General features: G+C 28.9%; 1 protein-coding gene across 1 annotated transcript in view; it reads left to right on the forward strand.

Annotated features, from left to right (window-relative positions):
* The window catches only part of csmd3a (CUB and Sushi multiple domains 3a), a gene marked incomplete at both ends in the record, with an annotated part of 567,839 nt that overhangs the window by 384,105 nt on the left and 171,234 nt on the right, over positions 1-12,500 (forward strand). The window contains 3 exons of the mRNA XM_079838157.1: positions 3,528-3,646; positions 5,612-5,681; positions 10,342-10,458. Coding sequence (XP_079694283.1) covers positions 3,528-3,646; positions 5,612-5,681; positions 10,342-10,458 — 306 coding nt within the window. The remainder of the gene's footprint in view (positions 1-3,527; positions 3,647-5,611; positions 5,682-10,341; positions 10,459-12,500) is intronic.

Below are 12,500 nucleotides of genomic sequence, written 5' to 3' on the forward strand. Positions count from 1 at the left end.
TTTGGGTGAACTAACCCTTTAAGAGCAATACAGCTGCCATTAGGACTATAATGATTATCAGAAAGATTCAAATAGTTTTAAACGACAGAGAGGAGCGCTATAGCTGGAATCGCTTTGAGAATGTTATATTTTTCCAGCTGATGAACGATAAAAACAATGACAGCCAATCAGAATCCATCCAGAGCTCGAGCATTTAAAGCGACAGACGACATAAACCGCAGAATAATGGGGTGAACGCTAATATACTCATATTTACAGTTATTATCTGTATAGTCTTGTTATAGTTATCGTTATCATTATAGTCAGCGAATATAGTTATCGTTATATTTATAGTTTATACTTATTGTTATACTTATTGTTATACTGATCGTTAAAGTCAGCTGGTGTGGACGCTAATATAGTTATCGCTATAGTTATATTTATATATTATTGTTATCTTTATAGTCTTGTTATACTTATCGTTATACTTATCATTATACTTATTGTTATACTTATCGTTATAGTCAGCTGGTGTGGACACTAATATAGTTATCGTTATAGTTATATTCATATATTATTGTTATCTTTATAGTCTCATTATACTTATCGTTATACTTATCGTTATACTTATTGTTATACTTATCGTTATACTTATTGTTATACTTATCGTTATAGTCAGCTGGTGTGGACGCTAATATAGTTATCGTTATAGTTATATTTATATATTCTTGTTATCTTTATAGTCTTGTTATACTTATCGTTATACTTATCGTTATACTTATTGTTATACTTATCGTTATACTTATTGTTATTCTTATCGTTATACTTATCGTTATACTTATTGTTATACTTATCGTTATACTTATCGTTATAGTCAGCTGGTGTGGACGCTAATATAGTTATCGTTATAGTTATATTCATATATTATTGTTATCTTTATAGTCTCATTATACTTATCGTTATACTTATCGTTATACTTATCGTTATACTTATTGTTATACTTATCGTTATACTTATTGTTATACTTATCGTTATAGTCAGCTGGTGTGGACGCTAATATAGTTATCGTTATAGTTATATTTATATATTATTGTTATCTTTATAGTCTTGTTATACTTATCGTTATACTTATTGTTATACTTATCGTTATAGTCAGCTGGTGTGGACACTAATATAGTTATTGTTATAGTTATATTTATATATTATTGTTATCTTTATAGTCTTGTTATACTTATCATTATACTTATCGTTATACTTATCATTATACTTATTGTTATACTTATCGTTATAGTCAGCTGGTGTGGACACTAATATAGTTATCGTTATAGTTATATTTATATATTATTGTTATCTTTATAGTCTTGTTATACTTATCATTATACTTATCGTTATACTTATCATTATACTTATTGTTATACTTATTGTTATAGTCAGCTGGTGTGGACACTAATATAGTTATCGTTATAGTTATATTTATATATTATTGTTATCGTTATAGTCTCATTATACTTATCGTTATACTTATCGTTATACTTATTGTTATACTTATCGTTATACTTATTGTTATACTTATCGTTATAGTCAGCTGGTGTGGACGGTAATATAGTTATTGCTATAGTAATATTTATATATTATTGTTATCTTTATAGTCTTGTTATACTTATCATTATACTTATCGTTATACTTATCATTATACTTATTGTTATACTTATCGTTATAGTCAGCTGGTGTGGACACTAATATAGTTATCGTTATAGTTATATTCATATATTATTGTTATCTTTATAGTCTCATTATACTTATCGTTATACTTATCGTTATACTTATTGTTATACTTATCGTTATAGTCAGCTGGTGTGGACGCTAATATAGTTATCGTTATAGTTATATTTATATATAATTGTTATCTTTATAGTCTTGTTATACTTGTCGTTATACTTATTGTTATACTTATTGTTATACTTATCGTTATACTTATTGTTATACTTATCATTATACTTATCGTTATACTTATTGTTATACTTATCGTTATACTTATCGTTATAGTCAGCTGGTGTGGACGCTAATATAGTTATCGTTATAGTTATATTCATATATTATTGTTATCTTTATAATCTCATTATACTTATCGTTATACTTATTGTTATACTTATCGTTATACTTATTGTTATACTTATCGTTATAGTCAGCTGGTGTGGACGCTAATATAGTTATCGTTATAGTTATATTTATATATTATTGTTATCTTTATAGTCTTGTTATACTTATCGTTATACTTATTGTTATACTTATTGTTATACTTATTGTTATACTTATCGTTATACTTATTGTTATACTTATCGTTATACTTATCGTTATACTTATTGTTATACTTATCGTTATACTTATTGTTATACTTATTGTTATACTTATCATTATACTTATCGTTATACTTATTGTTATACTTATCATTATACTTATCGTTATACTTATTGTTATACTTATCGTTATACTTATCGTTATAGTCAGCTGGTGTGGACGCTAATATAGTTATTGTTATAGTTATATTCATATATTATTGTTATCTTTATAGTCTCGTTATACTTATCGTTATACTTATTGTTATACTTATTGTTATACTTATCGTTATATCATTATAGTCAGCTGGTGTGGACGCTAATATAGTTATCGTTATAGTTATATTCATATATTATTGTTATCTTTATACTCTCATTATACTTATTGTTATACTTATTGTTATACTTATTGTTATACTTATCGTTATACTTATTGTTATACTTATCGTTATAGTCAGCTGGTGTGGACGCTAATATTGTTATCATTATAGTTATATTCATATATTATTGTTATCTTTATAGTCTCATTATACTTATCGTTATACTTATTGTTATACTTATCGTTATAGTTATATTCATATATTATTGTTATCGTTATAGTCTCATTATACTTATCGTTATACTTATCGTTATACTTATTGTTATACTTATCGTTATAGTCAGCTGGTGTGGACGCTAATATTGTTATCGTTATAGTTACATTCATATATTATTGTTATCGTTATAGTCTCATTACACTTATCGTTATAGTCAGCTGGTTTGGACGCTAGTATAGTTATCGTTATAGTTATATTCATATATTATTGTTATCGTTATAGTCTCATTACACTTATCGTTATAGTCAGCTGGTTTGGACGCTAATATAGATATCACTCTAGTTATGTTTATATTTATATATTATCGTTATCTTTATGGTCTTGTTATACGTATCGTTAACTTATCGTGATCATTATATATGATATAGTTATCGTTTTTAATGATCTTTATCGTTGTATAGTCTTGTTAGAGTTATCAGTTTAGCGATATTAAATCCGAGGGGTTCGTTTGGGAAGCGCTGTCAGAAACGCTGGGAATGATGGAATGGTTTGATTCACTGAAACATCTGTAACATCTGTTGAGCCTGCTTCCTCTCACGCCGCTCCTTTGCATCTCGCAGTGTAAACGCAGATCAATGTCCGTTTGTGTTGGAGAACATGTGCCTTCTGTCCTAAGCAATAGGTTTGGACTCCTGCCCAGAACCACAAACCCCCAGCAGTGGAGTGAAGGTGGGCGAGCGATACTTCGTGGGAGATGTCGTCTCCTTCCACTGTGAGCAGGGATACACTCTAAAGGTGGGCGATGATTTCAAACGCTCACACACATTTGCACTCCTCCTGAAAAGCTTTTCAGCTGCTCATGTTGGCTTATCGCTTACGTAATTCTGCAATCATTTCAGAAAATCTTTCAAATAGAGTGACTGTCAATCAGGAGTTTGATGAATTATGAGCACTTATTTGTCCCAGGGGTTGATTTTTACTAAACCTGGATTCTCTACTTTTCAAATGCGTTTTAAGTGGAGATGTTATTGTTCTTTCTCAAGATTTTTGGTCTTAAAATATGAAAATTGTGATTTTTATAGTTGATCATCTATAAGAGTTTTACACTTTACTTAAAGCCTTTATAAATGTTTTTAAATATGCATCTTATAATGCATTGTATGATCCCTTTAATAATTGTAACCACAATACATTATAATACAACTTTTATAGTATAATGTACTAAAACACAACAAACAAACAATTTCAGGTAGATTTATTTCTCTTCCTCTGTCACGACCAACATTTTCCCCCGAAGGATTTTTTCTCAAAAGTTAATTTCGTGTTTATTAAGGAGTTTGAGATGAAATATGAGACATGCAATGTGTCCAATTTTGTAAAAAGATGCAACAAGTTTGAAAATATTTGTGTGTATTTAAATGTTAATGTTAGTGCTTCAACTTAAACTTTTTTCAGTTTTATTGCCAAGGCAGCATTTCTAATTTCCCTTTAGTTTAAGTTTTTCAGCTAATATTTATATTTTATTTATAGTGCAATGAACAGAAATTGTTTTAATAGTTTTAGTTGATGAAACGTTAGCTATGAAATTATAATTTCTGTCGCTGTAATTTTTTAAAAAGATGCAAAAAGTGTGAAAATATTTGTGTGTATTTAGTTTAATTTATTTTTATTTTAGTTTTTATTTACTTCCAGTTAATAATTGTAATGCTTCAACTTAAACTTTTTAAAAATATTTGTGTGTATTCAGTGTTATTTTAGTTTTATTAATATTTTGTATCAGCTTTTATTTTTATATTTTTTAGCTTTCATGTCAATTTTTATTAAAATTTTTGTCATTTCATAATGTGCTTTTAGATTTTATTTTATTTTTAATATTGCTGTTTAGTTTTAATTTATTTTGATTTTAGTTTTTTTATTACTTCCAGTTAATAATTTTAGTGCTTCAACTTAAAAAAAAAAAAAAAAATTGTGTGTATTTAGAGTCAGTGTTATTTTAGTTTGATTAATCTTTTGTATTAGCAAAATTTTATTTAAACATTTTGTCATCTTGTGATGTGCTTTTATCGTTTTATTAGTTTTTCATATATATATATATATTTATATATAGCTGTTTAGGTTTAATTTATTTTTATTTTCATGTAGTTTTTCACTAATATCTATATTTTATTTATAGTTCAATGAACGGAAATGGTTTTAATAGTTTTAGTTGATGAAACATAAGCAATGAAATTATAATTTCTGTCGCTGTAATTTTGTAAAAAGATGCAAAAAGTGTTAAAATATTTGAATGTTATTTAATTGGATTAATATTTTGTATCAGCTTTTATTTTTATAGTTTTCATGTAAATTTGAATTACATTTTTAGTAATTTTTATTATTTGTTTATTTTATTTTTAATTTTGCTTTAATTTATTTTTATTTATGTTTATTTCTCATTTCTAATTTTCTTTTATTTTAAGTTTGTTCACCAATATATAATATTTGATGTATTTATAGTTGAATGAACAGAAGTGGTTTTAATAGTTTTAGCTGATGAAATGATCATTGGTATTTAATTGTGTGTGTGTTTTGAATGAATGTATGTCTAGTGTGTTAACCGTGTGTGTGTGTGTGTGTGTGTGTGTGTGTGCTGTAGTTGAAGGTGCGCTGTAGCAGATGTTTTCCCAGCACATTGAATGATACGTCATTTATCTTTCTTGGGCAATGGTTAGAGCTTCTTGGAGAAGTCAATGTGTGTGTGTTGATTTCCACCTGTTGCAGGGAAGTGGATATATAACCTGCATGCCGGGGCCGGTCAGACGCTGGAACCACCCCGCACCGCTCTGCCTGGGTACGCTACACACACACACACCTCTCTCTGCTACACACACACCTCTCTCTGCTACACACACACACCTCTCTCTGCTACACACACACCTCTCTCTGCTACACACACACCTCTCTGCTACACACACTCCTCTCTGCTACACACACACACCTCTCTCTGCTACACACACACACCTCTCTCTGCTACACACACACCTCTCTCTGCTACACACACACCTCTCTCTGCTACACACACACCTCTCTGCTACACACACTCCTCTCTGCTACACACACACACCTCTCTCTGCTACACACACTCCTCTCTCTGCTACACACACACACCTCTCTCTGCTACACACACACACCTCTCTCTGCTACACACACACACCTCTCTCTGCTACACACACACCTCTCTCTGCTACACACACACCTCTCTCTGCTACACACACACCTCTCTGCTACACACACTCCTCTCTGCTACACACACACACCTCTCTGCTACACACACTCCTCTCTCTGCTACACACACACACCTCTCTCTGCTACACACACACCTCTCTGCTACACACACTCCTCTCTGCTACACACACACCTCTCTGCTACACACACACCTCTCTGCTACACACACTCCTCTCTGCTACACACACACACCTCTCTCTGCTACACACACACCTCTCTGCTACACACACTCCTCTCTGCTACACACACACCTCTCTGCTACACACACTCCTCTCTCTGCTACACACACACACCTCTCTCTGCTACACACACACACCTCTCTCTGCTACACACACACCTCTCTCTGCTACACACACACACCTCTCTCTGCTACACACACACACCTCTCTCTGCTACACACACACACCTCTCTCTGCTACACACACTCCTCTCTGCTACACACACTCCTCTCTGCTACACACACTCCTCTCTCTGCTCCACACACACACCTCTCTCTGCTACACACACTCCTCTCTCTGCTACACACACTCCTCTCTGCTCCACACACACTCCTCTCTGCGTTCTCCACGTCCTAATGTCCCTGTTAGTTCATCTGATTTGATTTAACCGCTGTCCCGAGCGTTAGAGACCATGAAAAGCTTTCTTCAGGCGAGATCTTCCAGGTCGCGTTCAGTCTAATCTTCCTTCTCTCTTTTGTTGAAATCTATTAGCCTTAAACCTCCTCCTCTCGCGGCTGTGACTCCATCGCTCAAGTTACCCGTCATCTAGCTAATGCTTTCCATTCAGAGCCGCTAATGCAGAGTAACCTCAGGTTAAGACATCTAATGTACAAACTCACACACATGCATGCGTCTTTAAACTACCACTGAAACATCCAAATAGACATAAAAAGTGATTTTAGTAATGCTACTATATATCCAGCATGTACAATAAGTCTCCATTTGTTAAATGCACTAGATAATTCTAACATTTACTAATATATTATTAAAAGCAAAAGTTGTACGGTATTTAATGAACTGCTCAGCTGTGAATGGGTTGATTATTGACGTCTACACTGCAAAAAACTGCTTTTCTTAGTATTTTTGTCTTGTTTTCAGTCCAAATATCTAAAAAATCTTACATTAAGAAGCATTTACGCAAAAGTTTTTGTCTTGTTTTGGGGAAAATAACTCAAAATCAAGGAGTTTTTGCTTAAAATAAGCTAAATAATCTGCCAATGGGGTCAGCAGAATAATCTTGTTTTCTGTTTGAATTAAGATTATTTTTCTTAACCCATTGGCAGATTATTTTGCTTATTTTAAGCAAAAACTCCTTGATTTTGAGTTATTTTCCCCCAAAACAAGGCAAAAACTTTTGCTTGTCTAGTAAATGCTTCTTAATGTAAGATTTTTTAGATATTTGGACTGAAAACAAGACAAAAATACTAAGTAAGAAAAGCATTTTTTGCAGTGTATTTTGAAGATTTCCGTGGTAAATTCGAGGTCATCATCAGCGGTAACATGTGCCACCATTTTGATTTCACTGAGAAGTTACAATTCACATTTTCACTGCTCCGGGATTCTTCCACGCAGATCCAGGAGATAAAATCTAATTCTATTAATTTCTTTTCAAATGTCTGTAGGTGCCATTTCAGATATTATTTATATAATCTAATGAAATGTGATAAGCTCAATTTGAATTTCATTCCATTTTAATTCTACTTTCTTGAATTCAACAATTAAATTTGTATCTTAAACATTAAGTTAAATTTAATTTAGAACACTGAGTTTGTGGTGTTTCATCTCATGAACTGAAAAATTATTCTTATTGTTTTTATTGAAATATAATTGAATTTTATTTCTACTTTCTTAAATTCAACTATTGAATTTGGATTTAGTAAATTAAGCTCAATTTAATTTAGAATGCTTAATTTGAGGCTTTTCATCTTATGAATAATAATTCTTATTTATTCTTTATATTTAAATTTAATTATATTTTAATTCTACTTAAATTCAGCAATTGAATTTGGATTTTAGAAATTAAGCTCAATTTAATTTAGCATGCTTAATTTGTGGCGTTTCATCTTATGAATAATAATTCTTATTTATTGTTTATATTTAAATTTAATTCCATTTTAATTCTACTTAAATTCAGCAATTGAATTTGGATTTTAGAAATTAAGCTCAATTTAATTTAGAATGCTTAATTTGTGGCGTTTCATCTTATGAATAATAATTCTTATTTATTGTTTATATTTAAATTTAATTCCATTTTAATTCTACTTAAATTCAGTAATTGAATTTGGATTTTAGAAATTAAGCTCAATTTAATTTAGAATGCTTAATTTGTGGCATTTCATCTTATGAATAATAATTCTTATTTATTGTTTATATTTAAATTTAATTCCATTTTAATTCTACTTAAATTCAGCAATTGAATTTGGATTTTAGAAATTAAGCTCAATTTAATTTAGAATGCTTAATTTGTGGCGTTTCATCTTATGAATAATAATTCTTATTTATTGTTTATATTTAAATTTAATTCCATTTTAATTCTACTTAAATTCAGCAATTGAATTTGGATTTTAGAAATTAAGCTCAATTTAATTTAGAATGCTTAATTTGTGGCATTTCATCTTATGATTAATAATTTGTATTCATTGTTTTTTATTTAAACTTAATTCCATTTTAATTCTACTTTCTTAAATTCAACAATTTAATTGTTATCTTAAAAGTTAAGCTCAATTTAATATAGAACACTAAATTTGTGGCGTTTCATCTTATCAACTGAAAAATAATAATGATGTGTTTTTATATTAAAATTGAATTCCATTTTAATTCTACTTTCTTAAATTCTGCAATGGAATTTGGATTTATAAATTAAGCTCAATTTAAATAAGAACACTGAATTTGTGGCATTTCATCTTATCAACTGAAAAATTATTCTTATTTATTGTTTTTTATTTAAATTTAATTCCATTTTAATTCTACTTAAATTCAGCAATTGAACTCGGATTTAAAAGTTAAGCTCAATTTAATTTAGAACACTGAATTTGTGGTGTTTCTTCTTATGAACTGAAAAAAATAATTCTTACTTATTGTTTTTATTTGAATTAAATTTTATCTGAACTCTACTTAAATTCAGCAATTTAATTTGGATTTAAGAAATTAAGCTCAATTTAATTTAGGACACTGAATGTGTTGCGTTTCATCTTATGAATAATAATTTGTATTTATTGTTTTATATTTAAATTTAATTATATTTTAATTCTAATTTTCAACTATTCAACAATTAAATTAGTATCTTAAAAATTAAGCTTAATTTAATTTAGAACACTGAATGTGTGGAGTTTCATTTTATAAACTGAAAAATCATGCTTAATGTTTTATATTTAAATTTAATTCCATTTTAATTCTACTAAAATTCAGCAATTGAACTCGGATTTAAAAGTTAAGCTAAATTTAATTTAGAACACTGAATTTGTGGCGTTTCATCTTATGAGTAATCATTTGTATTTATTGTTTTATATTTAAATTTAATTCCATTTTAATTCTACTTAAATTCAGCAATTGAATTTGGATTTTAGAAATTAAGCTCAATTTAATTAAGAACACTGAATTTGTGACGTTTATCCTATGAACTGAAAAATAATTATTATTGATTGTTTTTATTCTAATTCAATTCCATGTTAATTCTACCCCCTTAAATGGAGGAGTGGCGTTCGGCGTGGCTGTGTTTTCAGACTGACACTCAGGTTTAATTGATCCCAGCTCAGAAGATTCAGTGTTCTCTATATTGACATTTCAACTGCTGTCCTAAAAGTACTGTAAATGCACACAGCGCCATTCATTACACACCTGCCAATAAGACGAATACAAACACACACACACACACACACACACACACACACACACACACACACACATACAAGAGGATATACTTCAGTCTTCAGTCCCAGCGAGTTCGGCTGCTGTTAATTTAAAAGTCATTATGAGAAAAACACAACCCATGTATCATTTTCTCAAAATGAACACAGCACATTTATTCCATTAGCATTTCTTATTGCACATCATTGCATTGTTGTGTGTGTGTGTGTGTGTGTGTGTGTGTGTGTGTGTGTGTGTGTGTGTGTGCGGAGAACACGAGGCTCTCTTATACGTGCAAATGACTTCACTTTGCTTGATTCTGTAATGGAGTTTGGACTTGATGAATATCTGCGTTTGGCTTTACGTCTGTGTGTTTTTAAGCGGAGTGTGGCGGCTTCCTGTCCGACATGAACGGAGTCATCCTGAGTCCCGGTTTTCCCGGGAATTATCCCAGTGGGCACGACTGCAACTGGACGGTGAAGCTCCCCGTCGGCTTTGGTCTGTATCCTGTAACTCTCGCAACTCGCACAAGTTTTTATTTGATTTCATTTTATCTGAATTCTACTTAAATTTAGCAATTTAATTTGGATTTAAGAAATTAAGCTCAATTTAATTTAGAACACTAAATGTGTGGCGTTTCATCTTATGAATAATAATTTGTATTTATTGTTTTGTATTAAAATTTTATTCCATTTTAATTCTACTTTCTGAAATTCAACAATTGAATTTGTATCTTAAAAATTAAGCTCAATTTAATTTAGAACACTGAATGTGTGGTGTTTCATCTTATTAACTGATAAAATGTTTTTATTGTTTTTTATTTAAATTTAATTCCATTTTAATTCTACTTAAATTCAGCAATTGAACTCAGATTTAAAAGTTAAGCTCAATTTAATTTAGGACACTGAATTTGTGGCGTTTCATCTTGTCAACTGAAAAATTATTCTTATTAATCGTTTTTAAAATTGAATTCCATTTTAATTCTACTTTCTTAAATTCAGTTGTTAAATTTGGATTAAAAAATTAAGCTAAATTTAATTTAGAACACTGAATTTGTGGCGTTTCATCTTGTCAACTGAAAAATAATTCTTATTAAACTTTTTTAAAATTTAATTCCATTTTATTTCTACTTTCTTAAATTCGACAATTGAATTTTGATTTAAGAAATTAAGCTCAATTTAATTTAGAACTCTAAATGTGTGCCGTTTCATCTTATGAATAATAATTTGTATTTATTGTTTTGTATTCATTTTATTCCATTTTAATTCTACTTTCTGAAATTCAACAATTGAATTTGTATCTTAAAAATTAAGCTCAATTTAATTTAGAACACTGAATGTGTGGTGTTTCATCTTATTAACTGAAAAAGAATTTGTATTGTTTTTGATTTAAATTTAATTCCATTTTAATTCTACTTAAATTCAGCAATTGAACTCGGATTTTAAAGTTAAGCTCAATTTAATTTAGAACACTAATTTTGTGGCGTTTCATCTTGTCAACTGAAAAATAATTCTTATTAATCGTTTTTCAAATGTAATTCCATTTTATTTCTACTTTCTTAAATTCGACAATTGAATTTGTATCTTAAAAATTAAGCTCAATTTAATTTAGAACACTGAATGTGTGGTGTTTCATCTTATAAACTGAAAAATCATTCTTATTGTTTTATATTTCAATTTAATTCCATTTTAAATCTACTTAAATTCAGCAATTGAACTCGGATTTAAAAGTTAAGCTCAATTTAATTTAGAACACTGAATTTGTGGCGTTTCATCTTATGAGTAATCATTTGTATTTATAGTTTTATATTTAAATGTAATTCCATTTTAATTCTACTTTCTTAAATTCAGTTGTTGAATTTGGATTAAAAAATTAAGCTAAATTTAATTTAGAACACTGAATTTGTGATGTTTCATCTTATTAACTAAAAAATAATTTGTATTGTTTTTTATTTAAATTTAATTCCATTTTAATTCTACTTTCTTAAATTCAGTTGTTGAATTTGGATTAAAAAAATGAAGCTCAATTTAATTTAGAACACTGAATTAGTGGCGTTTCATCTTATGAATAATAATTTGTATTTATTGTTTTGTGTTAAAATTTTATTCCATTTTAATTCTACTTTCTGAAATTCAACAATTGAATTTGTATCTTAAAAATTAAGCTCAATTTAATTTAGAACACTGAATTAGTGGCGTTTCATCTTATGAATAATAATTTGTATTTATTGTTTTGTGTTAAATTTTTATTCCATTTTAATTCTACTTTCTGAAATTCAACAATTGAATTTGTATCTTAAAAATTAAGCTCAATTTAATTTAGAACACTGAATTTGTGGCGTTTCATCTTGTCAACTGAAAAATAATTCTTATTAATCGTTTTTAAAATTTAATTCCATTTTAATTCTACTTTCTCAAATTCGACAATTGAATTTTGAATTTAGTAAATTAAGCTCAATTTAATTTAGAACACTGAATTAGTGGCCGTTTCATCTTATGAATAATAATTCTTATTTATAGTTTTTTATTTAAATTGAATTC

Source organism: Gobio gobio, assembly GCF_949357685.1.
Source record: "Gobio gobio genome assembly, chromosome: 15".
Classification (NCBI taxonomy): domain Eukaryota; kingdom Metazoa; phylum Chordata; class Actinopteri; order Cypriniformes; family Gobionidae; genus Gobio; species Gobio gobio.